General features: G+C 36.9%; 1 protein-coding gene across 3 annotated transcripts in view; it reads right to left on the bottom strand.

Annotated features, from left to right (window-relative positions):
• The window catches only part of LOC105045774 (phototropin-1A), a 32,896-nt gene extending 9,140 nt beyond the window's left edge, over positions 1–23,756 (bottom strand). Inside the window, exons 1-19 of one of the 3 annotated variants that reach the window (XM_010924170.4) lie at positions 22,030–22,178; positions 19,245–19,899; positions 18,127–18,309; positions 17,805–17,896; positions 17,387–17,663; positions 16,597–16,813; positions 16,400–16,470; positions 15,662–15,768; positions 12,708–12,757; positions 12,507–12,611; positions 11,910–11,969; positions 11,738–11,827; positions 10,700–10,776; positions 10,196–10,280; positions 9,205–9,285; positions 6,649–6,752; positions 5,439–5,488; positions 3,458–3,564; positions 2,732–2,854 (exon numbers count right to left, since the gene is read on the bottom strand). In XM_010924170.4, the coding sequence (XP_010922472.1) occupies positions 2,732–2,854; positions 3,458–3,564; positions 5,439–5,488; positions 6,649–6,752; positions 9,205–9,285; positions 10,196–10,280; positions 10,700–10,776; positions 11,738–11,827; positions 11,910–11,969; positions 12,507–12,611; positions 12,708–12,757; positions 15,662–15,768; positions 16,400–16,470; positions 16,597–16,813; positions 17,387–17,663; positions 17,805–17,896; positions 18,127–18,309; positions 19,245–19,899; positions 22,030–22,108 (2,613 nt within the window). In that variant the 5' untranslated portion in view covers positions 22,109–22,178. Of the gene's footprint in view, positions 1–2,731; positions 2,855–3,457; positions 3,565–5,438; positions 5,489–6,648; positions 6,753–9,204; positions 9,286–10,195; positions 10,281–10,699; positions 10,789–11,737; positions 11,828–11,909; positions 11,970–12,506; positions 12,612–12,707; positions 12,758–15,661; positions 15,769–16,399; positions 16,471–16,596; positions 16,814–17,386; positions 17,664–17,804; positions 17,897–18,126; positions 18,310–19,244; positions 19,900–22,029; positions 22,180–23,540 lie in introns of those variants that run through there. The other 2 variants (XM_010924171.4, XM_010924169.4) reach the window with 2 other exon arrangements.
• Positions 23,757–27,203: the final 3,447 nt, after the last annotated feature.

Genomic DNA, 27,203 nt, shown 5'->3' on the forward strand with positions numbered 1-27,203 from the left:
AAAACCTATCCACTTTCTTTTTAAATAATTAAGCTTAAAAAGATTCATTTCCTAAAGTTTTTTTTGGGACTTTTATATGCACCTGGCATTGATGTATTGATCTCAGTTGTTGATCTGTTATCTTTAGTTCTTATGAATGCTGTTAATATGTTTCTGGATTAAATTGTTGCTGAGATTTTCTTTACTTTCTGCACTGGATTTTCATTAAATTATTGCGGCTACATCAATGACTTTACTGCTTAATGTACTGCATGCATTTGTTGATTAAAATAGTTACCAAATGCTGGCTCAATATGTCCACTACTACCACTCTGGCACATTCTAATATCTAAGAGGAGCCATTATTTGGCTGCTCAGTTTGCTATGCAAGACTCAGCAAGTAGCCTGTGTATTTCGCCTTGAAGACCATGTCTTCATTTTGGTGGGACAAGTAGATTCTTGTAGTCTAAGGCAATGTCACAAGGTTGGTTAACTTACCTTTGGCTTGAACCTTGCTCCTGCTGCTCCTTACCCAGTATGTCATGGCAATAAATTTGCTAGATAATAAACCAACTTAACAGAAAAGGATGAATTACAAAGAGATTCATTGCCACCTTGTCAATAACTTTTTCCTTTTTTCTTTTTCTTTTTTTTGGAGAGAACTTGTCTATCACTTTTTATCCTCAAAATCTCATATCCAACAAGCAACAAGCAAATTTGCCAACAAAACCTCATATGACCATCAATATTGATCCCTAAGTCCTGGCAGGGAGGTTTGTTGGACATATTGATGCATACAGGCCACACATGGCATGGCACAACACAGAGAACTTAAAACCCTGGATGTATATGATTCTATGTTTCAAGGATTGATGCTTTATATGTGATTGTGTGTAACAGTATGTTACACATGCAAAGCCATAAGCCATTAAAATAAGCATATATTATGCTTTTTCTTTTTAGACACATGTGAATCATTCACATTGAACAAAAATTCGTGCTCCTCAATTTCAGTAAGGATAAATGAACCGAGGATGTAACACATAAACTATATTCATGAAAAAGAGAAACTTAAAGAAAATGCATAAGTAAAAAAATGACTTAAAGAAACTTAGTCCAAATAAAAAAAATACATATGGAATGGTCATGATGGATAGACCATGTCTTGGTTTCGAAGCTTTAGAAGACGGGTGAAAGATACGGGAGGTTTAATTCTCTGGATGTAACATGGCAGGATTTGATTAGACTATTATTGTTTAGATGATCAATCAGAAAAATGTATTAGTGATGTAAAATATGGGTTGAATGCTACCTTTATATTCAATGTAGATCTGATGTTGAGGGGGAAAAGAAGGATAAGTATTATGACAGGGGGTGAAAAGGTAAGGTGCTCTAGAAGGTGAATATTGAACAACTCGGAATTATGTCAGTTGATAGGAAATTCCAATGTGTACTTAAGGCTCTTCCAAGACACTAAGGAATATAAGGTAGCTGATCAGGAAAAAAAAATCCAAAATAAAGAACACAAGAAATGGAAGTAAGGATTCTCATCATGGTTTGTCGAACTATGCTGAACCGGCCGGTTCGGGGTGTACCAAAGTGGACCAATTGGTCACCAGCATGGTTTGAGGGTTCGTTTCAATATAAAAGGAGCGAAGGTTCAAGCACCTCATCTTCGCTCCATTCACTGCTCACTTTGTTTGTCCCTCCCCCTTTGAAACCCTAATTCCCCTCTGTCATCATCGCCGACCAACCAAATATGTCCTCCCCCCCCAACCCCCCCCCCCCCCGCCAAAAGATGACAATGAGGGGGGCTGTTGGAGCCTTCTCTCTATCTCTCGCCCCTCAACGGTGATGGAGCCCTCTCTCCCGGCCTCTCTCTCCCTCCCTCTCTCTCTTTCTTCCTCTCCCTCTTCCACTCTTGCTCTTCTTATTTTAGTACACCCTAGAACAGCCTGGTACGGACCCATACCATGCCGAACTGATTTCTGATCGGTATGCCCTCCGATATTGGTAAAGCAAACCTTAATTCTTATATAATAATGTAGGAATACTCGTGATACTTTGCCTTCATCCTTTCTTGTTTCCTCTAATTCCTTTATTTATTTTTTATCAAAGAGAAGAGAAAAAATTCCATATAATTTAAGATTCTTGTGTCATCTAAAAAGAGAATGATGCACATTGAATGGAGCAGTTCACAAACATGTGAAGATCCGTGTCTTGTAAATTGAATTCTCAAAATTTAAGCTTCTAGAGTGATCAGAAATTAAATCTTGAGTATCTAAAACCATTTAAGAGCAATAACTTAATAAAGGACTGACAGAAATAAATGGAGAAAGCGAATGATTATTTGCAGAACTAGTCCTTCAGCAATTCACATTTTAATATTATTATTATGTTCAGATCGTGTGTATACTCCAATCTGTATATGAACCGTTGTGATACGACTACATAACACATACCTATTTAGTCATATCCTAAAATAATACCAATGACACACAGGCAGAGAGAGAAGTTAGGGAATAATTGCACTAAAACTGTAGAAGACAAGGTGACTCATTTTCTTGGAAGAGTCAATAGATCAAAAGGCATACGCATTTCAGTTGTTTCTAAAGAGTCATCAACTTAGCCTGATTCAGCTTTAACCGATTCCAACAAGCCAAATTAATCATACATATATTACAGCAAGCATTAAAAAAAAAAAACAATTAACAACGTAAAATTTAGCCTGAGTTGTAATGAAAGAACATACCGGTGCAATATACTCTTCAGTCCCAACAAAAGAATTTGACGCTCGCATTGGTTCGGCTACGAAAATTGGAGGGATTATTCCTTTGGGCTTCTTTTTCTTGTATTGAGAGTTTGGAAACAAAAGCTAGAAAAGAATGATCGGCCAGTTAGCTTGCAGAAGCCAATCAATAAATGCAGGCTTCAAGAACAGTCACATCACAGTCAATGATTCATAGAAGATATTGAATAGTGGTAATACATTAAAATATTCAACTGTTCTAAGTATATATTCGAGCAATGACATAAATCTATAATCAATATTTCTTTGGCAATTATATCCAACATGGAAAAAGGAGCCAGACTTGGAGAGGCACACGGCTTCTGTAATCAAACAATATATCATGTCACAATATAAGAAAAAAAAGCATTCAATTAATCATTTGAGAATATGAATTCCTCAATCTGCAGGAGTTGCAGCTATGCAAGAATATGACACAGCAGGTTTCTGATCTCTGTCTCTCTGAACAAAGTCTTATTTTCGCATAATGAAACAAAAATAAAGATGTCTCTTCCAATTAAAGGATGAAATGCGTTGGTGAGCATAAGATCACTAACTATTAATTGGAGCATGCAAGACTAACATATATTATCAACATGCCTAAAGAATATAATGGTTGGATGTTAATTTTATCTTGAGCACAGAAAAAGGACAGTTCAAATATAAAATGTCATCAGATATGTTTAACACCTGTGGCTTGCAAGATGTCAAACATGACAGATCAAAATCTGTCAGAGAAACATGTCCATCCCTCTGAAGCAAGATATTTTCTGGCTTTAGATCTCGATAAATTATACCTACAGCAAGCAAACACCTGTACTGTCAGAAAATATCACCAGGCCCCACATAAATTTGGTGAAAGGTTCTTACCTGGTCAATCAGCTATATATTCAAATTAAACTATCTGTATAACTATAACGAAGTCATAGTTATTCTAGGAAGAAGTATATTGTTAAGAAAAGAAGAGCAACCTAGCACAATAAGATATTGAACACCTTCTGGTCATAGTTTTACACTCGAACCAACTCAACTTAATTACGCCCTCACTTGAATCACAACATAACATCACATGATAGAAGCTGAATTTATTTTGTAACCATGTAATTTACATGCTTCATTAACAAGTAAATTAAATGTTAACTTCAAGTAGCACATTTTATACACCTTTATAACAACCATCAGCATAAAGCACTGCTATGCACCAAAAATTTCAAATTTTATGTGAAAGAAAAAGTACCAATAGGACAACCAGCCAGTCTCAACCATCAAAACAATGATGAAGTTTACTGTAAGTCAAGGCTTCAGGACTTATAAAGATGATTGTTGCAACAATTTATTCTACAAGTTTCTAATTCTAAAATGATTAAATTAATGTAACATGGTAAATAACTAAGTGATAAAGTATGAGTATTTTCCATCCTAGTTATCTTAAGTTTAGAATATCATATTTTAAGTTTTTGACTAATATGTCACAATATCATGCCTACTCCAAAATAATAGAAATTATGACAGCATTGTTGCACATTGATATCTACAAATTTATAAACAAAGGTAGTTTTCCTCATCCCATTTAGCATATCTGTTGGCTTCATGCATAATGGAGAAAACAAAAGGGCATTTTATACATTCAGTTTTTGGTTAATTTTGTTGCAATGTCAAAATGTTGATGATGCTACTGAACCCTACAAATTAGAGGAACTTATTTACAAGAGTCGGTTGTTTAATGCACTGTTCTATTTTGAGAGAGAAATATGGGGTAAAGTAAACCCACCAATTAATTTCATGAAGAAATGAAATGAATCACAAAAAGCAAGCAGAACAGTGCAGTTGTTTAACATGCTAAGAAGATTTCTGGACAATTTCTGGTTAAAAGATTAATGCTTCTTTAACTGACTGCTATGACCGTGCAAGCAATATAGTCGTTCGTTATGCCAGCCAATTAACGTTCTGCTCTTGACCATAGTTGCCTTGCTTGAGAATTTCATAGCAATTCCAAGGTTTGACGTCAGGTAAATTGAATAAGTTTCTCAGACTTTGGTAGATCAGACCTTGATTCTATTGGTCTTGTCCAAAGATGAAACCAGGCTTGTTGGTAAAGGACTTAGAGTTCAAATAAATTAGGATAACACCTTAATGCATTGGGAGAAAAAAAAAATCTAATAGGTTTGTGTTGAAAAATATGGAAAGTAGTTCATTTAAGAAACATAATGCTCGATTGTTTTCAGGATGTAGAGGTTGGAATTATAGTTTATCTTGCATATCACTAAAATTTGCTCATACTGCTTCTAACCACAATGCTAGAAACTAGCCGTCTTCTCCAGTCTCTGGAATATGCATTGTAGAATTGCTAATCAAACATCAGGTGTTTCTGTGCATTTGATAGGAAAGCAAGTGTATTTTCCTTTTCTTTTTAAATATTTTCAACTGATTAGACATGTTAACTGAGAAAGATGAAAAAAAATTGGAATACACAATTCAAGCATTCATTGACAGTGAATGAGGATGAATAAAGTATAGAAGTGGCAGAGGTTACAATTTAATGGACTAATCAGAACAAATATAGACAAATTTAGGACTTAAACATTTAAATATTCTAATTCATATTGGGATGCATTTTCTGCTTAATGGAATATAACAGAAAGTTTCTAGGCAATAACTCCTTAGTCCTTACCTTGACAGTGAAGGTACTCCAGAGCTACAATAACTTCTGCAGCATAGAATCTGCATTCAAGTACTCAGTATTATTATCATTCATAGGTAACTGAAGTGTTTCTTGATTTTTTTTTTTTTTGTTTTTAAAAAAAAAAGCTATATCTGATAGTATGTATATTTGTAGCCATACTGGTTTCAAAGGCAAGAAGAGAGAAGCCTGATAATTATATTTGTATAGTATTCTACTGTACAGAACTTCTATGGTACATAATACAGGGTTGTCTACATGAACGATGAAGTTTATTTCTTCTCACTCAGAGAAGAAACAATGAACAAAAGGATTCATAAAAAAAAAAAAAGCATTCTGTCTTATTTTCACAAGTCCATGACAGGTAAAACTAATAGAACTATGACATGTCATGAACTAGAAAAATCAGAGGCATGCTCTCTCAGGCACATATTAGAATATTTTCCTATTAAGGGTATGTTTGGATATACTTGCAAAAATATCCTGCGGGAAGCAAGCTTGTGGGCCTGTCTAGTCCGCGGTCTTCTTAGGGCCCGCCCAAGTCCTAACCTAAATCCAAGATTGTCGGCCAGTTGGTTTATGGCCAGGTTTGTCATACTGGCTTATACCACCCATACCTGTACCATACCGACACTCAATACAGAAGGCACACTTGAGTCTGAATACACCAAACCGGCCTCTATACCAGATGTACCAACTCTGCACACCTGTACGCAGTGCAGTGCCGAGATGGCGAACATGGGTCCACAAGAAGGAGGGAAAACTCATCCCCTCCCACAAAATTTGGGCTGCAATGGTATTGGTTTGATATGGACTATATATCCAAATAGGCTGTAAAAGAGTTGATAAAGAGAAGCAAGAATAGTTGCCTTGTCTATGAACAAAAAAAATGAAAAAAGCGGTAGGTTATGTAATACATAGTGAATGTTAGCCTGGCAATGGTAGGTAACTTTGAAGTATCTAAATCTTCTTTGGGAATGAGTCTATGATCACCATGGCTGTGACAGACTGATCTAAACTCAATGGCTCAAGAATACTGGTAAAAATTCAGTCTGTATAAGTGGCTATAAATTGTCACCTCGTATAAATGAAAATCCTATCCATGCTTTCAGACTTTCTTTTATCTTATAGCTTCTGCGAAATAAGCACTAATATGCCTAAACAAATATCACATGCTCATGTTCAGCAGGAAAAAAATTACCTAACAGCATCTTCCTTGAGGACCTTCAGAGGTTGCCTGTCTAGTAGTAGAAAGAGCTCTCCACCAGGGCAGTAGTCCATTATAAGGCAGATATGTGTTTTGGTCTGCAAAATACTAATCAAAATTACTTACACAATTTCTATACGCAAGTTTTGGACATATATTATCAGAAACAACCAGCAGATGGCAGTTTAACAGAACTAAAGAACGAACGAAGGAAAGAATGCATGAGATCGTTCAAAAAATGCTGAACAACAAGATAGATAAAAGATATACAAGTATGAATGGAATTATATGAAAACCATTACATGTAAGGTTTATTTAGAGTACAAGAGTTCATTTAATAAAAGATTTACAAACTGTTTGAATCATAGTGCACATAAAAACAATAGTGAGACTGGTAATCTAGTTATGGTGATTGAAAATACTTTAACTAATCAAGATGGGAAAAAGACTAGCCAATTTAAAGCAGATAAGTGAGTAAGTATTACACATCTTTTGATATCAAATTTCTTGAGAAATTAATCATATTAATACAAAGTAGACTTCTCCTATATTATATAGGTCTGTTGCAGCTCTGATACCAATTGTTGGGGAAAAGATCTCTCACGAGTGTGGAATACGGATCCCCCCACCCAGGATCTCAATGTCGGTGACGATGTCGACACCGCAACAAAAAAAAAGAAGAGATAAAATAAAGAACACAATCAAAAACATGGATCAGCCCAAGGCTTACCTTCACGGGGCACACAAACTTCACTATGAGAGAAAATAACAAGAATAAGAGGAAATCACACACTCTCAACTCTCATACACCAACCTCTCTCTCAACAAGAAGCACAATCCTCACAAAAGCTCTCACAAAATTCCCCAAAAAGATCCTCTCACAGGCCTGTCGTGCCAGGATCCTTGACGCCTCTGGATGCTTCCTATGATGCTCTCAGCCGGTACATCATGCCTCAGCCTACGTTCCTACACTCACGGTCATTCCCACGACCATTCCAGGACACTCTTGACTGCCTCTGCAGCTGCTCATGCCAAGCTGCTTCCCCTTCTACTCCACAGCCTTTCAAACCTCTTTTATAGGCCCAAAATCCAGTCCGGATCGAAATCATAATTTCATCAAGACTCATCATCTCTGACCATCCGATCATGCCCGCAGAGCCACATGAGCCATCCGATCGTGCACATCAGTCGTTCGATCACATCGTGCACCTTTGCTCGCTGTCTGATCACGATCACGAGCTCCCATGACCGCTTAATCATGCAAAACACCACCCCGATTGCGCCTCAGCCATCCAATCGCACAGAGCTCGCCGTGCGACATCTCATGCGGTCTACAATAGACCACACCAAACTCCCGTGCACAAGGCCACACCATGTGGGCGCGCGCCTGGACCGCACGCCCGCGCGCGTCCTACGCCGCGCGTCCGCGCACCCACGCGTTGCAGTCGCATGCTATAGGCCCCCAGGATGCGCAGCAGGCCCCACTGGACCACATTTCATGGGCTCTTCACATTTAGATTTCTCTGTTTTGAGCTTTTCTGCTGCTATGGGTCAAATTCGACGCACCAAAACTCAACAATCTCCATCTTGACTCGACATTCGACCTCTAGATGACTTTGAGAGCTTTTAGATCTTCTCATCCCCATGTCCTGGGGTATGCGCCTGCTACTCATGAATGGACAAACATGGGAGTCGAGCCATACTGCTCGATCCCATCTCTGTCCTGCATGACCTGAGACCTGCTCGGGATAGCCTCATGGCAATGTCGCATGTCATCCTCCCGAGTCTCCAAAGTTTATTGTACTGGTACTGGCTACCATGCTAGCACCTTAACATATGGCATGGTGTAGTATGGTATGTACATTGTACGAACTGGTTAAGAGACCCTTTTCTCTCACCCAATCATGGTACGCCTCCAAAAATATGAAACTGGGTGGCACAGGGCAGTTCCGCTTAGTTCGGACCTGTGCGACCCATTTGCCATATCAAAAATTAGTATTGTACTGATACCTTATCAGTACGATATAGTATGCCCAATATGAGAAGTAGTACAGGTCAGTACAACAAACCATGTTTCTAACAAATCATCACTTGGTCCAAGAATGGGCATGCATTTCACCCCTAGATCCAACTAGTTGGTGCTCCTCTCTCCAATTATTATGTGTCTTTTTGCTCATTTTCAACAATCCTTTTAAGCGACTATCAGTCGTTGGTGCTCTTTTTGTATGTATATCCAAGTACAAAATGTTTTATAGCATTTTATACATGGTACATCTTCTCCAAGTACATTCAACACAACTGTATCATATGATAGGTGTGCCAATACGGCCTATAACATGCATATATTTGGGTTACCGCATACTACAATAAATCCATTGCATTGCTGGAGCATTCCCATAATTGATCCTCAGTTTACAGTCTTAATTTTGATATTAACAGCAGTCAGTTGTACTTTAATCTCAAGGACATAATAATGAATAAAGGTCCAACAATTTTTTTAAAAAAATAAATTTTGAAGATTTACTAACAATAAATATTGTAGTAACAGACCTGAAATGATGCATATAATGTAGGAAGGAAAGGATGATCCAACATATCAAGAATGTCTCTTTCTGCACAAGCTCTATGCACCTGAAGCAAAAGATTGATGGTTCATATAACAGAAAAAAGTGCATCATGACTTATGTCATCTCAAATCTCTCTTAGTAGATGCAAAACACAAAGATATACATATGTAAATACAATATGTATTATATGTCCCTTGACCAGCATCCACACCCCTTGTATGGGCAATGAAAAGGTGAAAGGAAAAGATATAAAAGGGGGGGGTTGGCACTATTGATTCAGTAGACACATCCCAAAAGACTGCAGTAGAATAACTATTCAACTCAAATGAGTTATGAAGGGAAGTGTCTGTGGAACCATCCATGAGTTCCAATGTGGACAGTCTTTGAAAGTTGCAACCTTGGCAATCTTCCAACGGTGAAATGCAACATAACTCAAACGGCACTTCCAAACTCACAAATGGTGGACAAAACTAAAATTATACATATTAAAATTTTGAATTAAACAATAAAAACATCAACTATCTCCCCACTTAACTAAAAGTTTCAAATTATAATTAAAAAGGGCAAAAATTTTCAAAATTATATTAAAAAAGGCACTTGCTCATCCAATTAAAATTCGTAAGTCAAAAGTCGAGCATTAAAGGATTAGTTGCTTGACTACCAACCAAATAATAGGGAGGGAGATAGATGAAGAGGGAGGGAGATAGATGTGGAAAGCAAAAACCATCTGTGGGAACCTGCAGAATAAGCAAGAGCATGCAGGACCCTCCCATAACATTAACGAAATCTATACAGCAAAAAAACAGGACTTCAACTGTTGGACAAGCTTGTTCCTTCCAAGTCCAAATAATAGGGGCATGTATCGAAATTAAATTGGTGATAATGGATCATAAGATTAAAATGATCATAACACTGCAGACTATTCAGTATTCTCCAGAGATAATACACTCTAAAACAGGAAGCCATCTTCATACCTTGTTGCGATTAAGCATGGCATTTTTATCCATACTCTTCATTGCAAAATATTCTCCTGTTTCCAATAACTCCACCAAGTGCACGCTACCATATAGAAGTGAATAAGTTAATTGCTTGACTTAATGAGATCATAATGATTGTTTTAAGCTAGAGTCTGAAAAGGCACAGCCAAGCAAATAAGGTAAACTACTGCATGTCCTTTAATCACAAGGTCATGTGGCATTAGAATACCTAGTTCCCTTGATTAGTATGAGACGTAAATTTTGTAATTTTTCAGGTAGGCCGGAAAACTGTAGGTCTCTAGCTATTCTAAAATTACCTAGCAAACATTAAATCAACTCATTGATAATGATATCCAACGAGGCAAAGTAACCATAGTGTTTCAACAATAGGCTTTGTGAAAGGGAAAAATGAAGAACACTATTGATATACATTAACTCGTAATGTCTAAGTGTTAACAAATATTCTGAAATATATATATATATAAAAGAAAATATCATTACCTGCCAGTATCACCAGACCCCAAGGGTTTAACCGGCCTAAAATGCTTCAAACCTATCTTTTCCCCACTCTCTAGAACCTGCAGAATAATCTGCTAATGACTTGCACCATAGTAAAGTTCTTAAGCATTCAAAGGATTAAGATAATAAATCTGCAACTCCAGCCGGAACATAGATACACCATCCAATTATTTTATTGCAGTCAAGAAGCATTAACAATGTCCACACAGAATCCCGGAGATGGAAAATCAAAACAATGATTAATCATCTGAAGTGCACATGTTTCAAAGTAGAAGGTTAACACAATACAAAAGAAGCAAAAACAATGACAACTCAATGCTTTAAATGTAATTTTATCAAGCACCATATATCAGAACAGAAGGAAGGCAATGGATTATATGTTTATCAGGAATTATTTTTCTACATGATTTAACCGGTACAACTGTACAAGACTTTGGCATATCAGATAATGCTAATGGAGGATAAGGATTATATACTTACCTGTATGTTTAGAAATATGTTGACTACAATTTGCAAGATCTAGTGTCAACAGGTTTGTTAAATTAGTGGAGTCCACCTAGCTAGTTATAACTGGAACTAAGTAGTGAAGAGACAGTGCCACATCCAAAGCATGTATCTTTACTTGTGCAAATATTTTATCAGCATCGACCCTTTATGGTCAACAGGAAGGGTTTCAGTAATGAGGAAATAAAAAGATATTCCTTACTGTAGAGAAATAGCAAATAATACCATAAAGCCTTTCTTCATACAATGTAAAAGCAGGTTTTTAAGTATATTACTCATGTACGTCACACAATGCTACATGTGTACATTTCAAAGAAAATACCATTGTCTTCTGCAGAAACACAATATGTTTATATTCTTTTTTTCAGAGTTACAATTACATCGAGTTGTTCCATGTATTCAATATATATCATTTTCTTTCATAAAAGCATAATTTCTTGAACACCAAGAATATAGGCTTTGTTAACCAAAACACTAAGCTGATACTGATGTATTGAAGTTTCAAGTATGTCATACTTTCTGGATGGCCTTCCATGATGAATTCTCTCTTCCATGAGGCTTTGGCAGGACAACCTTTGAGTGATTTGCCCATAGATCTTCAGGTTTCTATACATAATATGTAAGTATTCATACCTCAGAATTAAAGACAATAATTTAATCAAATAGATATAGATTATCTGGAGCTTACCAAATTACCATCTGGAAGTTCTCTCACAGCTTCATCAACATCATCTGCAGTTTCCTTCACCTGAAATGTCCAAGGTAGCGAAACTGCAAATTATGGCATTCAACAGAATGGGAGAAAAACAACTTATAGTATCTTATAAGGAGAGTCAAAAATTAATAGCAAATCGTCCACTAACAACATATATTGACAACCAAAGCAAGATAACTTCTAGTGGACAACTTCATTGCCAAAAGAAAACAACTTTAAATTCTTTTTGTAGTTGCAAAACAGATACACAAAACACTCCTAAAAATCATTTCAAAGTTAAATGATTGCACCACAAGAAAATATGCACATTTCCAGTGTCCCTTCTTTCACTTGATACCTTGAAAAGTATCATGCAGAAGCCAATTTTATCAAAGTAGAATTTGAACATGAGGTCCAGGAAAAGTGAAAAAGCTACGAAAGGCAATCTAGTCTGTGCTTATTGATTCATCCTGTGTGACATGAATACTTTTATATCTCTAAGTAGGCAATAATTTTCAGAAATGAAACTGTTTTGGACTCTCTTTTGGAAGACACTTTAGAATGACCCTGCAAGTGCAAGAGATCACAGACCAGCTTTGCATTTTCTTTTGCAGTAGCCTCTGGTATACAGTTCTGAAGTGGTTCAACATAGTCGCTACCATCCAACTGAACCCCAATAAAGTACTGAACTTCCCCCTGTTTGAGAGTATTATACGAAGTATGAAGCAATAAACAAAAGCACATTGAATGAGGAGGGAACTTGCGAACCAAGAGAACAACATTACTTGGTACCTTCTGGTCACGCATTGGTTGCAAATGAAAAAGATTCCAGAATTTCTTCCCTGAGACAAACAAAAAACAAAAATTAATGTCATATTGTAAAAGTAGTGCATAGATTACTAAAGGTATTGTCACCATTTATAACTATTAATGGTGACTCCTGACGAACTTGGCTGAAGCTCTTTCCTATGCGGGAAATGGCTAGAGACAAAGACACGGCAAGACTACTTTACCTATAACACTTAACGAGCCCTACTTACTGTAAGACCTATGACCAAACAAGCAAGGGATGAGTGTGATAAGCATGCAAAGAGGTAGGACTGATCTGGAGTAAGAGTAGCAGTAGACATAGAAGCAGTCTTAGGGCAGATACTTGCTCTTTAGATGTTGTAGCCAGGGAAGCAGCATAAGCAAAGGAATGAGATGATTCGGAAGCAGGGGCGAGAGCTAAAGATGAGTTCTTTGAAAGAATAACAAACCGAATGGCAACTAAGGACAAACTGCAGTGTAGTATTCATTTTATCTAGAATTTGCAGCAGCTGTTTCATCTGTTTTGCATAGTGTTACCCAAAGACTAAAAAGGTATTCAGACTCAAAAGCATAAAAACGGAAAATGAATAAATAAATAACATTAGCTTACTAGTGAACGCTAAAATGCATCAAGATGGGGATAAATCAATTGATCCTCAGAGACAGACATGGAAATGCAGGACAATAGAAGCACCAGTCGAACCAAAAGATAAAACATCGAGAATCTGATGTAGACTATATTATTGATGGAGCATTTTTGGGGACTTATGTAGGGAAATTAAACACATCACATTCCTCTAAATCAAAATTTCAGATTGGTTGTTCTGTAGGGTAACGAGACTGATCAAGATAATCATTCATGTGATCTTTCAGTGAAATTTATGAGGATTGAGGTTCACTAAGCCGGGATGAAGCTTTTCGGTGGAGAATCCTCATTGCTTCACATGGAGAGGAATAATTGTTTCAATTGCTTCATGGTGAATGGAATTCATCGCTATATTCATGACAATTCGGCATGATGCTTTGAAGAGACGGGCAACGTGAGGATGTAAGGTGTCTGTTTCTAACGAAGCCAAATGTAAAAGAGGGCCATTATGTCTACTTTTTATCATCGTTCTTTGACAGATCACAGCAATTCAGACAAAGAGGTTTGACATATAGAAAATTTATTATTTCCAGAAAGATTACAAGTACAAAACAGATTGACTTGTTTCAAGCATGAGTTTATGACATTGGTGAAGACAATGATAGGAAGATACAGAGGGTCAAGGGTTTGAAAATCCAAAAGGGGACAAGATATATGACAATAATAAAATATTTTAAAGTTACCCACTCTGGACAACTCATATGAATTTGTCACATCCGATCAATTGTTTAAATATTGTATTTATATTGTAGTCACATAATGCTGATATATACCTGATTCATGCCAGTACGCCAGTACTGCATATTATTCAGTTTGCTTAAGTTGCATCATCATCAGTTTTTTAAGCTTAAGGGGCCAAGTTGGCCTGGATGAAGTGGCATAATGCACTTCTGGGCCCAAGGGAATCCATAAGGGCCATACCTGACTCAAGTTTGTGCACCATGCATATGCAACATCATCAAAGTCTCAGACCTAAATGAGCAACATTCAGCTGTCAACACATAACTCAATTACTTGAATCAACAAGATCATTGTCAATAAAGCACAGGCTGTCACAAGCAATAACCTGTGAAGCCGTGAGATCAAACTGAGCATTGCCAGACAACATAATGAATTGTACAACATATCATGAGGAAGAGCAAAGGGTGAAACAAAATTTTCAACGGCCAAACGAGCAATTTTTGCAGTTCAATTAAAGAATTTTTCCAAGATTCAAATATAGAGAAGAGAAGGTACAGAGTTTTCCAAATATGCTCTAGGCTCCTAAATAACTCAATGGAGTCTAATGACAAGATGCAATGAACCAACCATGAACAAAGAGTTTTACAATTGGCACCTCCAAATCTGGAGAACATTCACGAAACAAATTCAAGAACTCCTACAAGTTTAAAGAGGTTGGGAGATGCGTAAATGTTGAACAAGGATGGCAAAGCAGCAAAACTCCATGCAAAATTGCAAATGCACGCAAAGGAGAGAGAAAAAAGAGTCTGAAGGGCTATAGTAGACTCTAGAGTCTAGATAGTTAAATTTAAATTCAAAACATCAAATATAATGCAAAAGTCAAAGTATGTGGCTCTTGTAAAGGACCTGCATACAAGTAATAGACAGTCACTATTCATTGCTAGAGGGAAGATTGAGCAGTAAAGGTTACTTGATCCTCAATTATTGATATAGAACTATGATCTGGAATGTTCAGAAAACAGGAAATTAAACAACCATGACTTAATCATGTTTCAACCACTACTTTGAACTGTAGTAATGAAGTTTTCATTTCTTGACAGTGATCCTAGTAAAGGCTAATGAAGGTGGCACCACATAGAGATCAAGTGATGCTGATAGTTAATGGCAAAGATTATCCATTCTTTCCAATCACGTCTCTACAGCTACAATGAAGAGTCTGGAGAAATAATTTCTACCTCTGAAATCATCTAACTTGAAAAAGCTTCAGAATATTGCAATTATGTAATGAAGCCAGTCAGTCACTTTGAGAAGCAGTATTCATAGTAAATAGATGTCCAGAAACCATAGCCCTCACCTTATGATGAATATACGATATAGTTTATACATAATGCAACTACAGGTACTCCTCTCTAATATATGATTAACGGTGTGAGTGAAAAAACAAGAAGTTGAAATGCATGGAACTGCATAAAAAGAAAATGTAGGGATAGCCCGGGCTCTTTCCTTTTTCACTTAAAAAAAGGCATCTGCATTCAACTCTATGCAATCATTAGTGTCAGAGTCAAGATTGATCCTCATGCTTCACATCATAAAAGAAAAATAAGCATACCACTTTTTGTGTAATTGATCAACTGCACAGTCACATCTGTCTGGCTATCTATAGCTTCTCTTATTTTTCTAACAGTCGCTGGATCTGTTTCAGGGCCCTGGAGAAATCTGAAAGTTGCCCAGGAAAAAACAACAGTTTAAAAGCAATCAGGTGAAGAAAATTTTAAAAACTTTATCCTGGATCAGAAAAAGTAGCTTGTGATATTAAATAGGCTGATAATAAAAAAATATTAAAGTATCTACCGGTCCAAATGTGCCATTGCAGATAGTAAAAGTAACAATGATATCAAAACAACATAAATCAATTTATTTTTATGAATATTACTCTTCACTGTCTTTGAATTTGTATTTTCCGAGGTCATTCGGCTATAACATAAGCTCCTTGGTTCCCAAATAGGTAAAGGACAGCTGCAACTGAATGCAACTAATACTTTGGTATCCATTCTCTCAGATATTTTTACATAATTGAAAAAGTCTGCAAGCTGTATGAGGAAACTAATGCTCTGGCAGGGAAAAGCAAACCTGCAAGGCTGCTACAAAAACTACGAAATAATGATTCTACTTTCTCAGCATAATTGTAGCTTTTAACTATGAAAGAGTATAATATAGTATAGTAAATTGATGGTTTTATAACAGATGTGCATAAATACTTCTTGGAACAGAACCAGGATCCAAAAGTAGGTTACTCCAGAGGCAGAACATTTGGTACGGGAGAGCATATACAGATTCTAAAATGCACCTGCAGTTTCTTCCCAGTATCTCTTCACGACTATATTCAGTCAGTTCCAGAAAACTATCCGATGCAAATATCTGAAAACATAATCAGCAACACTATAAATTAGCATCTTCTAGTATTCTTTTATAATCACGAATATAATTAGTGTACGCATGGGAACTGGAGAAATAGGAAACAAGAGTTTGAAGACTTAATCTCACAATGGGGTTGTCTGGAAGCCTTGGATCGGTAATGACAAAATTCTTTTCGATGCGTTCAAGTGTTGTAGCTAAATCAATACCCCTTCTCATTTCTTTTCTCCTGACGTCATCATCAAAACTCTCAGGTCTTTCATCATCACTTTCCAGTAAAGGGTCTTCCTCCATTGGAACTTCCAACTCATGCTTTTCCACATTTGAATGGCCTAAACCAATAAGCCTGCAATTCAGAAAGAACTAGGAAATAGTAAGACAGCCAATGGGTTCATAAAAGTTGATCTGTTTTATTTCTTTCATTTTCCCTACTCTCCCAATAGATATTGGCAATTACTACATAAGATAGATATACATAGCTAGATGATTAGGGAAGCTAAAAACTCAACTTCATTTTTCCTGCCTGAATACAAGATACACATAGAAGGAAACCATGAATTATGCATAAAGATATGTATAAAGAATGAGAGCTAAAACATTACTCTGTCTGCTTGCCAGGACAACTTTTTTAACAAATTTAATAAAACTACGGAGATTAGCATCCTCTGCAGAAACAGGTGTCGCCTCAAAAGTTGATAACAAATGCCAATGCGTATCAGCAGTAGCAGACTGGCTATGGTTCACAACATATTTGCCAAAAGGTGAAACTCACAGTTCCACAAGAAAATACAAATTCACATAGCATGTATGCAGAAAGCTTACGTGCAGTAAAGCTAATTCCCAGATGACGAAGATACTTAAGAATGACAATAAGCAACATGGATCACAGATATGATCATTGTAATAACATAAAGCCTACCCCATGAAGGAACGTAGACCGGAACTTCTCGGTTTATTCCCTCCTTCAGGCAGCTCAACAATCCTCTGCATTGAACTGCTTGTGCCATGTGAATTACGCCTTCCTGGAGTGCCATTTTCTGAGTCTCTCCTTCCAGGAACTTCATGTTTGAACAGTTCTCTATCACCTTCAGATTTCCTTTTGAAAGGGAGGCTTGCCAATTCTGAAAGTGCATGGGGATTCTTTACAGCTACCACAAGGTCAGAGAGTGAACCACGAGCATTTTCTTTTTGCCTAGCTGCAGGTTTCTTATATATTAGAAAACCACCTTGCTATTAAAAATATTCACGAAGTTACTTGTCTTTTAAAGTATACGGGTATATAAAGTGCTTCACATTAACATGACAATGTAACAGATCAAGACAGAATCACACAATACCATCATATCTAATCAAAGACTCTGGCAATCCATTGGGACGGATCATCTTATCCTTAGAACCTTCAGTGTACTTGCTCACCTCCACTTGCATCCTGCATGAAAACACATAAATAATATTCTGGAATTTGATTCTAATCAGGCAGGTAGATCAAAGCATCAGTACCATGCAAGAACAATGTCAAATTTCAAAGACAATGCTAGATAATGCACGAGTGTCCAATGAAATGGTTCATTCAGAATGAAAAACACCATCAGCTTTTTACACAATAAACAAAATAAAACGGTTTAAAGCATCATGCTCATTATTTCAGCAATAACTTACCCAATGAACTTGAGGACATTTCCTTCTTCATCTTTGATAGGTGCAATTGTTAAGAGATTCCAGAAGGGAGTCCCATCCTTCTTGTAATTCAATATGCGACCACAATAATTTGTTCCTGTTGCCAGTGCTTCTCTTATCTTTGCAATCTCAGCTGGATCAGTTCCAGCACCTTGTAGGAACCGGCTGGAAAGGTAAGATAGATAGAAACACAAATGTGAATGTCGAATTGTAGAACAAAAACAGAATTAAAATCATTTTAATGTGCTTCCACTTTCCACTTATTGTCTCGCAAACAAAGGTTAGTTTAAATACCTCTGACGTATACATTGTAAAATTCACAGACTGGAAAAAAAATTACAGACCATGAGCCACTAACGGATGGTCTTTGTCGGAGGCAAAGTAACTTACATTTTCAATATATGGAGTTCTGTTATTATTAAGTTATGTGTGCATTTGGCGTTTGCAATGTGGAACTTGTGATGCATGCAGATTTTATAACGAAGTCCTGACAAAACTACCACATTTAACCTTGTCTTGTTTTCGCATTATTTATATGTTGTCCTACCCTTCTAAATCTCTTTGAAAAATAAAAAAATTTTACATGATACTCTTCAAAGTTTATGCCTCACCTCATTGAGGATCCGAATGCATCAACTTATACCACCAGCTTTATAAACATCTACTCTCAAATATGCTTATCCATTACCAAATATGTTTTGTCTAATCATCACCGATAAGTCCTCCCATTCTCATGGTGTGCAAGAATCTTATATGAAACTAGTGACATTATTTCCTATGAAGTCCACATTGCATAGTAATGTCCATGCACACCTTAGACGAATGGTAACAATAAAAGAAAGATAAATCACCCACGACTGATTTTCTTGCATCTTTGACAGGTAATTTTGCTTCTAATGTTTCACGACTGATTTGATCATGCTTGAATGGCTTAGAAAGAAACCTAAACTATACAGAAAAGAAAATCCAACATCATATTAGAAAGAAAGCCAAGATAATACCAAAAATGAAAAAGATTATATTAGATAGAAAGGCGAAAATCTACACTAGAAGGATCTGAAAGGAAGATCAAGAGCGGTTGGCAAAGAAAGAGCGCGTACCAGTTCCTGCCGATGACCTCCTTGGCGAGGTAGCCCGTCATTTTGAAGAACCCGGCGCTGGCGTACATGATCGGATGGTCCGGCTTCGTCGCGTCCGAGACCACGAATGTCTGCTGGAATGCCGACAGTGCATCCCGGAGCTCCTCCGAAACCCTAGGCATCCATCCCTTCTCTTTCCCGCCGACCACGTCGGAGTCCTCGGAGCTCTGTTGCGACTTCCCGGAGTCCCTCCGGCCGCCCTTCCCCATCTCGTCCCCGGACCGCCGCACCCCGACGCCCTGCGGCCTCCCGGTCTCCTCGTCGGTCTTGAGGACCAGACCCCACTCCGCCGCCCGCTGGGCCGCAGCGTCGACGTCGGAAGTGGAGGTGGAGGCTTTCTTGGACGTGGACATAGTCTCGGAGAGGGAGCGGGCAAGCGGCGGGGAGGGTTTGGGGAGGGCAAGCCATGGTAGGGTGAGGTCATCTTCGGGGGGTCCAGAGGCGGAGGGGGGCTGCGAAGAGGAGAAGGGGGGCGAGAGTGTGGACTGGTACTGGGCGTCGGAGTGGGGGCGGTCGGAGAAGTTGGAGGGGTTAAAGACCTCGAGCGAGCCCCGGGAGTCCCGGGGAAGCTGGGGGAGCAGTGACGAGGATTTATAGGAGGGGCGATCTTCCATCCCTGCGCATTTAAAATAATAAAATATTATCCATATGACGTCACCTTAGAGTTAACTAGTGGTAGCATAATAATCAAAAGGATAAATTAAAGAAGACAATCCATCTGAATTTAAACTTAAAAAATAACTATCCACTTAAATTTCAAGTAAAATCAATTTATTATTTTAAACATAACTTAAAATAACTATTTAAATAAGAATAAAATGATCCAATTATCTTTACTTATAAAATAACACTATATTATTATAACGTAATACTATATTATTATAAAATTATACTACACTATTATAAAATAACACTATATTATTGTAAAGTAATACTATAATAAAAAAATATTATATCATAAAAATATAATACTATCTTATTATAAAAGAATACTATATTGATATAGTACAATAAAACAATACTGTATTATTATAAAAGAATATGATACTAATATAATATAATATTATCTTATTGTAAATGAATACTATATTATGATAATACAATACTACAGTATTTTAAAAGATATAACGGTATAAGAGTCAACCAAAATGGATAGTTACTTTTAATTTATTTTTAAATGGTTAGCTACTTTTATTTGAAACTCAAGTGAGTAGTTATTTTTAAGTTGAAAATATAGATAAAAATTTATTTTTAATTTTTTATAATCAAAATATAATCTTAATTTAGAGATTAAAATTATATAGAAAATAAATTTAATAACTCTGTACTCTTTTCTCATATGATTGATGAGGCCAATTCAACAATATTAAACTAACTCGAAAAAAGATGAATTATCTCAAAAGGTCGGAATTTCTTCTAAATTTTTTGTTTGATTTTATTTTAGTTCAATATTTTTAATACTTTAACTAAAGCTCGGCAAGAAATTAGATCTTTTGGGTAACATCCAGTTTTTTCTTTTTTTTCTTTTTTTCTTTTTTTTTTTTTTTTGTGGGAGGGGGGCAATGAATGGATCATATAATTTTATAGTACGTATGTATCCAATAAAATCAAAAAGCAAAATATTTTCAAATTAGAACGGGACAGCACTAGGATATATATATCTTATCTAACATCCCAGTACATTTAGCTACCAAAAAGGTTACACAGTCGGCCGTAGTATTCACACTTAAATCCTCCCATGTTTAGAAATGCAGCTACTAGTAGACTGATTAGAAAGCTAACTAGCATCTTTTGACTTGCTAATGTCCTTGTTGAAGGGAATGGCTCTGTTTAAAGAAAAAAAAAAACTAAAATGTTTCTGCATGACCCCTCACATGCGATTTATATTTATCCATTAGATGTTGATCCAAGTAAAAGTTGTAAATCTTGCTTGTAGTTCTCAAAGATAAGAATAACATGACAATTTGGAAGTGGTGTGATTTCATATTAATCCAAGAAGCAATGTTGCAACCTAGAATAGTGTGATATTCATGTAGATGGAAGGCACAAGCATGCAACTTTAGTATTCTAAGTATACGTCATACATGTACCAGCACTGCTCAAAGCATTGCATTTTTTTTTCCACTTACACCCAAAAAATCCATCATTCACACCAATTTATATATTAAAATGCCTATAAACATTCATGATTGCCTATTCTTGAATGGATCCATAACATAACTCGGACAAGTGAACCTTTCAGACTATAAATTGTACACTTAGCAAAGCACATCAGTTATCTCGCTCCCATGGGGCCTTATTACCTCCATTTGTTATCACTCAACCATGTGTAGATGCATGAATTGCTCCATGTATCAATGGTATTAGACCCCAAGTTCAACCTTCTTTAATGGTGATAGGCAGTCCATGTATCACCTTTTTCAATTAAATCCACACTTTTCATTTATGAAGATGATCTTTCAAAATATTAATGTTTTCTTCTTCTTTTTTTTTGATAAAAATAACTATAAGGCATAGCATGTGCACCACTATGATATACAATTACAGCATCAAGGTGATGATATTATAGAATTAATTGGTCAAGCCAATGTGGATATCACCCAATATTCATGGCATACACATGCAACAAATGATATTAGCTGCCCTAAACCTTAGAAGGGATGTCTACGTAAATTAAAGCAGCGGCCAACATTTATATTGAAACGTGCAAAGATGTAGTTTGCCCACATGGTGGGATCCCTTGAACCTGGTGAGAAGCAAATCCCAAAAAAGCTCATGTTCCCTTCTTGGCTCCTCCAAGGCTCTAGAGCTTGATGCTTGACCATCTCCACAACTAGCCATCCAAACAGCCCATGGGAATGCAATCGGTGTCTATCAATGGACTATAGAATTGATAAAGCCACTGTCCTTTTCTTAATTTGAATATTATTCCTTTTCTATCTACATATATATCCATAGGAAACATATACATTGGATTATTATTAGCACATCACTATTGCTGGACCCACCATTATCTAACCGGATGAGAATAAAATCCTAAATGTATGATTTTAATTATAATGCAAAATTCGTTAAACAGAAATTTCTTCAATGAGATTTTTGAAAAGGTCAATTGCATCTTCATTGATGAGGGTAGTGCTATTATTTAATACCATTTGAGAGGTAGCTATCACTTTAGTGATGGTGAAATGCAAACTAAGGAGAAACACAAACACCATGGCAAGAAAGCAAATTAAAAAAGTATGCAAGAAACAGTCTTTCGATTATTGCTTTTTTGATTAATACCTTTGGCTACAATACTAGTAACATTGATATTTGTAAGTTGAAGAAAATTTTACATTTAAAATTATGAAACTTAATAGATATTTGAATAATTTTATGATAAGAATGCCCTTGAATTTCTCCATCTTAAAATTGACCTAACTCTACAACGAAAAGGTGCATGACCCAAAATACTTTCAAGTGTATTGTTAGTACCACAGAGTACAATAAAATATTTGATGATTATTATTAGGAGATGAACGATCATTAAATAAAATGTGTCATGTATGACACGTAAGGTTATCTTATTTGTTATTATCCATCTTTTGATGATAGTCATCAAATACTCTATAATATCGTATGATGCAAATTATGTATTGCTAAGAATCTGTACTTACCTTTAATCTAATAATAGGTAGGGGAGTTTTTCCCCCTCCCCCATATTTCATTAAAAAAGAAAAAGGAAAAGGAAGGATTGACACGATGAAAGGAACCCTAAATAGCATAGAGACATGGTTGTCAAAATATTAAATCCATGCCTAAACTCTAAAAGTAATAATAGAAACAAAATCCTTTTCTTATTAAAAAAACTGAATAATAATAATGCGGAATATACATCCGGTGGAGAAGATAAGCATCTCAACGAGTGGCGGTGGAGAAATCACCAAGATCCAGTTATATCTAAAAGCAAAACATATGGAAGTTGAAAAGAACAAAAAAATCAAATCAGCAATAAAACACAAAAAGAAAATTTCCCTTACCTTGATCTCAGCATCAAACACAAACGCAAGAAATCTTGAAAACCAAACTACATATCTGAAAGAATTATATATATAATAGCTATATTTTTTCCTCGAAAGAATCTATAAGTTAGGACTTGTGAGTTAAGGAACCAGTGTGCCCGCAGTGGAGGTTGCGAAAACTTGGAGAGAGAGAGAGAGAGCTAAATCCAACCTTGAACCTCTTGAACTAATGAGGACATAGAATTAATAATACCTTTGAAGGAGCTCTCTTTTGCTTCTCTTCACGTTGAGGAATACCTCAGGAATAACGACTAATTTCACCAGTGGGATTTAAGGAGCAAAGGCGTCGGCAAAACGAGAGCAATGAAGGAATGATTGGAGAGCAGGAGCTGCCATTCCCTGCTGGGAAGTGAATCAGTGATGCAGATGTTCACATGGCCTCGCACGTGCAACGAAGTTCTCGGGCAGGCTGTTTGTACCCAGAAGCAGGAGACATCCCACCGTCGCCGATGTGCGCTCTCTTATACTGTCCCGGTTATTCCAGTTGCAATTATTTGGAGCGCGATAAATAAGAGGAATTACTAAAGGTGGGGGAGACCGGGGAGGGAGGGAGAGTGAATACGGGAATTGGAATGGAGAGAGGAAGGGGATTAGAAATCTAGGTACGGGCACTGGGGGATCGACGGGAAGGGAGAGAGGGAATAGAATAGGAGAAGGGATAAAAGTAGGGGGAATTGTTTCTAAGCTTTTATTTCGGCCGACAAGGTGGGCAACGCCCCGTGCATGTGGGCCGCCCTGAAATCTAGCTGTTTTCCCGAAAGTTGTGGAGACGAGATCCGGTCACCCCTGTGTGATTACCTCCCAAGATGTCCAATGATTTTAGCCAGGACATCCTTCTTGCAAGGTCGATTTGACCAAAACAAGAATAAGTCGGACATGATTATGGAATGAACTCTGAAGACTTTGTTGTTTTATTAAGACTGTCTACTAAGTCGACAACATTAAATCATTACAACCGTTTTGATTTGGAAATCTCTACACTTCAGCAAGAACTTTGATGGAGACGCTATATATCTTTCGAGGGAGCGCTCCTCTCTTTTTTTTTTTTTTTTTTTTTGGTGGTCGGGAGGCTTTTTATTATTATTATTATTGGGAGGGGTGGAGAAGGTGATTTTGGGTTCTTAGTTTTGTAGTCATTTACTATTTTTTTTTCCTAAATTGGTAAATATATGCTAAACTCTCAATCACAAGTTGCTGGTTTCTTGAATATAAAATATTAAAATTATATTTTAATTCTCTCTAGATAAAACTTAATTATGTGAAAGAATATGTCTATGAGATCCTTTAGCTGCGATGAGGTGCCAAGATCATTTTAGCAGTTATTGATGAGACCTTTGTTTATGACTAAATGCTTTTATAGACTATATATCTAACTTTTCATGGAAGCCTTTGTGATATTCATGTGATTCTGGCTAGCTAAACCTGGAAAATTCTCAATTAGGCATGTGGCAATATCAAGCATTTCTCTTTTTAAAAAGCTTGGATGTAGTAAAATAAATTAATAGTCCATACAAATTTAGATTAAACATTTTTTGAGAAAATATATATTTTTTTGAAGGGTATCTTGGACTATACTGACATCAACTCATGATGACCAGCATGCATGATCTCTCTATCATCATTTATTTGAAGGATAAATTATATCTTTTATATGACATGGACCATGTAGCTGTGCATTCTATGAATTACAACCACTCATTCCATACAATCTTATTAATTAAGTATTCATCTGGAAATACCACTATAGACATGGATGATTATAATTGAAATGGATGATTATAATTAGTTGCATACACGGCTATGTGGTCTATACAGTATAGGATACGATTTTTTCGTACAAAGGACCAAATTTTGGAAAGGCTTTTATGAGGTTGGATTGAGACATTTCGTAGCCTTGCATGTGATAATTTGGCGTGGCTCTCATCCATGGGAGGTCGGAGGTCGATAGATAGCTTTTTTCTCGTTGGTAAACAACCGCTCCATATTCATCAAACAAGGAAAAGAAGAAGAAGAAGAAGAAGAAAACCACTTCGTATTTGTATCAAAAAAGGAAAAAAAGCATTCCTTATTAATCCCACTCCAAAACAAGCCGCTCCATGTCGCAATAAAACGAGACCTCCTTGTCCGCATCTGAGATCAGTTTCATCACCAACAACCAATGAAGTTCAGATTACAAAAGAGGTAGATTTTGAGAATTATACGCTACTTTAAAAAAAGTGGAGCAATTAAGAATTAAGAAGGAGCTGCTTCAATTCAAACGGCACGGTGCCAGCAGTCATATCTTTAAGATATCCAGTTACCGGGGTCCCGATATGGATGTGCTTCAAGTCTTACAAGCTAGCTAGCAGCACTTAAATTTTAAGTTAAACTACAGAAAATGAAGACTTACATCAATCAAATATTTTTAATTTCTAAAAGAATTCTAACGCTATTATTGATAAAAATATGTTATATTAACTATATTTTCTTTTAATTTCCGTGATTATATCCAATTTCATCTGTAAAAGTTGAATTGTCCCAGTCTCGAGCCAGGTGGTGGTGGGACTCGAGCTGGTTCCAGGGCCATGTGAACTTTAGCATCGGACCAGACCTTATCTGTTCACGGATGGGTCCCCCGGCGTCGCATCCCTGATGGCTTAGTTGGCCGGCTTTCTGGTGGGGCATTGGAGGGGCTCGCACCGACCTGGTTGCCCACTGGAGCACGTTACGTACCGGTGTGTGGCCCTCTTGTATCTGATAGCGAGTGGTCGTAGACCTAATGGGCGCGGGGCCCCCGTTTTGGATGGGCTCCTTGCAATACGTGACAGTGCTACGAACAATAAAGACGCCCAAAAGAGAGAGTAACCACACGGGAAAAACCTCTTGTGAGGGTTGAGAAATATATGAGTTCAGCTACTTCCTAGTAATGCAATCATGATCATCATGATGGTCATGAATGCATGAACATGGTATGATATTGCATGCAGCATGCTGTTCTATGTACTGCACATGAGCCATAAATTCATGGTTATCATGCGATACATGTTTGCTTTCCAAACGAGATGAAATCTGGAATATTGGAGAAAAATAAGGTGCATATATGTCTGGTTGCATGTAACAACCTGCATAATCTATGCTTATCAGGTGGACAAGTTTAGCTGTTCTTGGCTTAAAGTCAGAGGCTTCCATGTAGTTTAATTGAAGTTATCAGAGATCCCTTAATCGTTGCACCTTGTTTTCCAGCTAAAACAAGAGTGTAGTTTCCAACAGATTGTGAAATTAATCCTATGGATTGAGCGGTTGGTTTAAGATCCTGTGGATTGTGAAAACGATAGTGTTGTTTCCGCTCTTGCATTGCCGGCGTTTCTTCGATGCTCTTCATAGCGATGCTTATAAGTGTCGGCAGATGACTTAAACAGTGCCGGCTTTTATGGTTTTTCATGTAGTGTATAATCCAATGGCGGTCGATTTCAATGTACTTAGGAGGTGTTTGATTGGGAGGAGTGGGAGTCTGAAATCGAAATCGAAATGAGTGACTCTCATTCCAATCGTTTGGTTGGGAGGAGCTCCATTCCAATTCTGATTTCAGGATGGAATGGAAATGGCACGATCTATATAGAACTCAATCCATACTCTTCTCTATGGATTCAAATTTTCATTCCAATTCCGATCACGAACCAAATGCTTCAGAGGATTTGACCATTCCGATTCTGACTCCAAGCTATTTCAATTTTCATTTTCATTTCGATTTCGATTACGAACCAAACACTCTCTTATCCTCTCAATGTGAAGTACTATCCAATTGTCACGAACCAAACACCCCCTTATCCTCTCCATGTCAAGTGCTATCCAATTGTCAAAATATAAAATAGCTGTA

Source organism: Elaeis guineensis, chromosome 5, assembly GCF_000442705.2.
Source record: "Elaeis guineensis isolate ETL-2024a chromosome 5, EG11, whole genome shotgun sequence".
NCBI lineage: Eukaryota > Viridiplantae > Streptophyta > Magnoliopsida > Arecales > Arecaceae > Elaeis > Elaeis guineensis.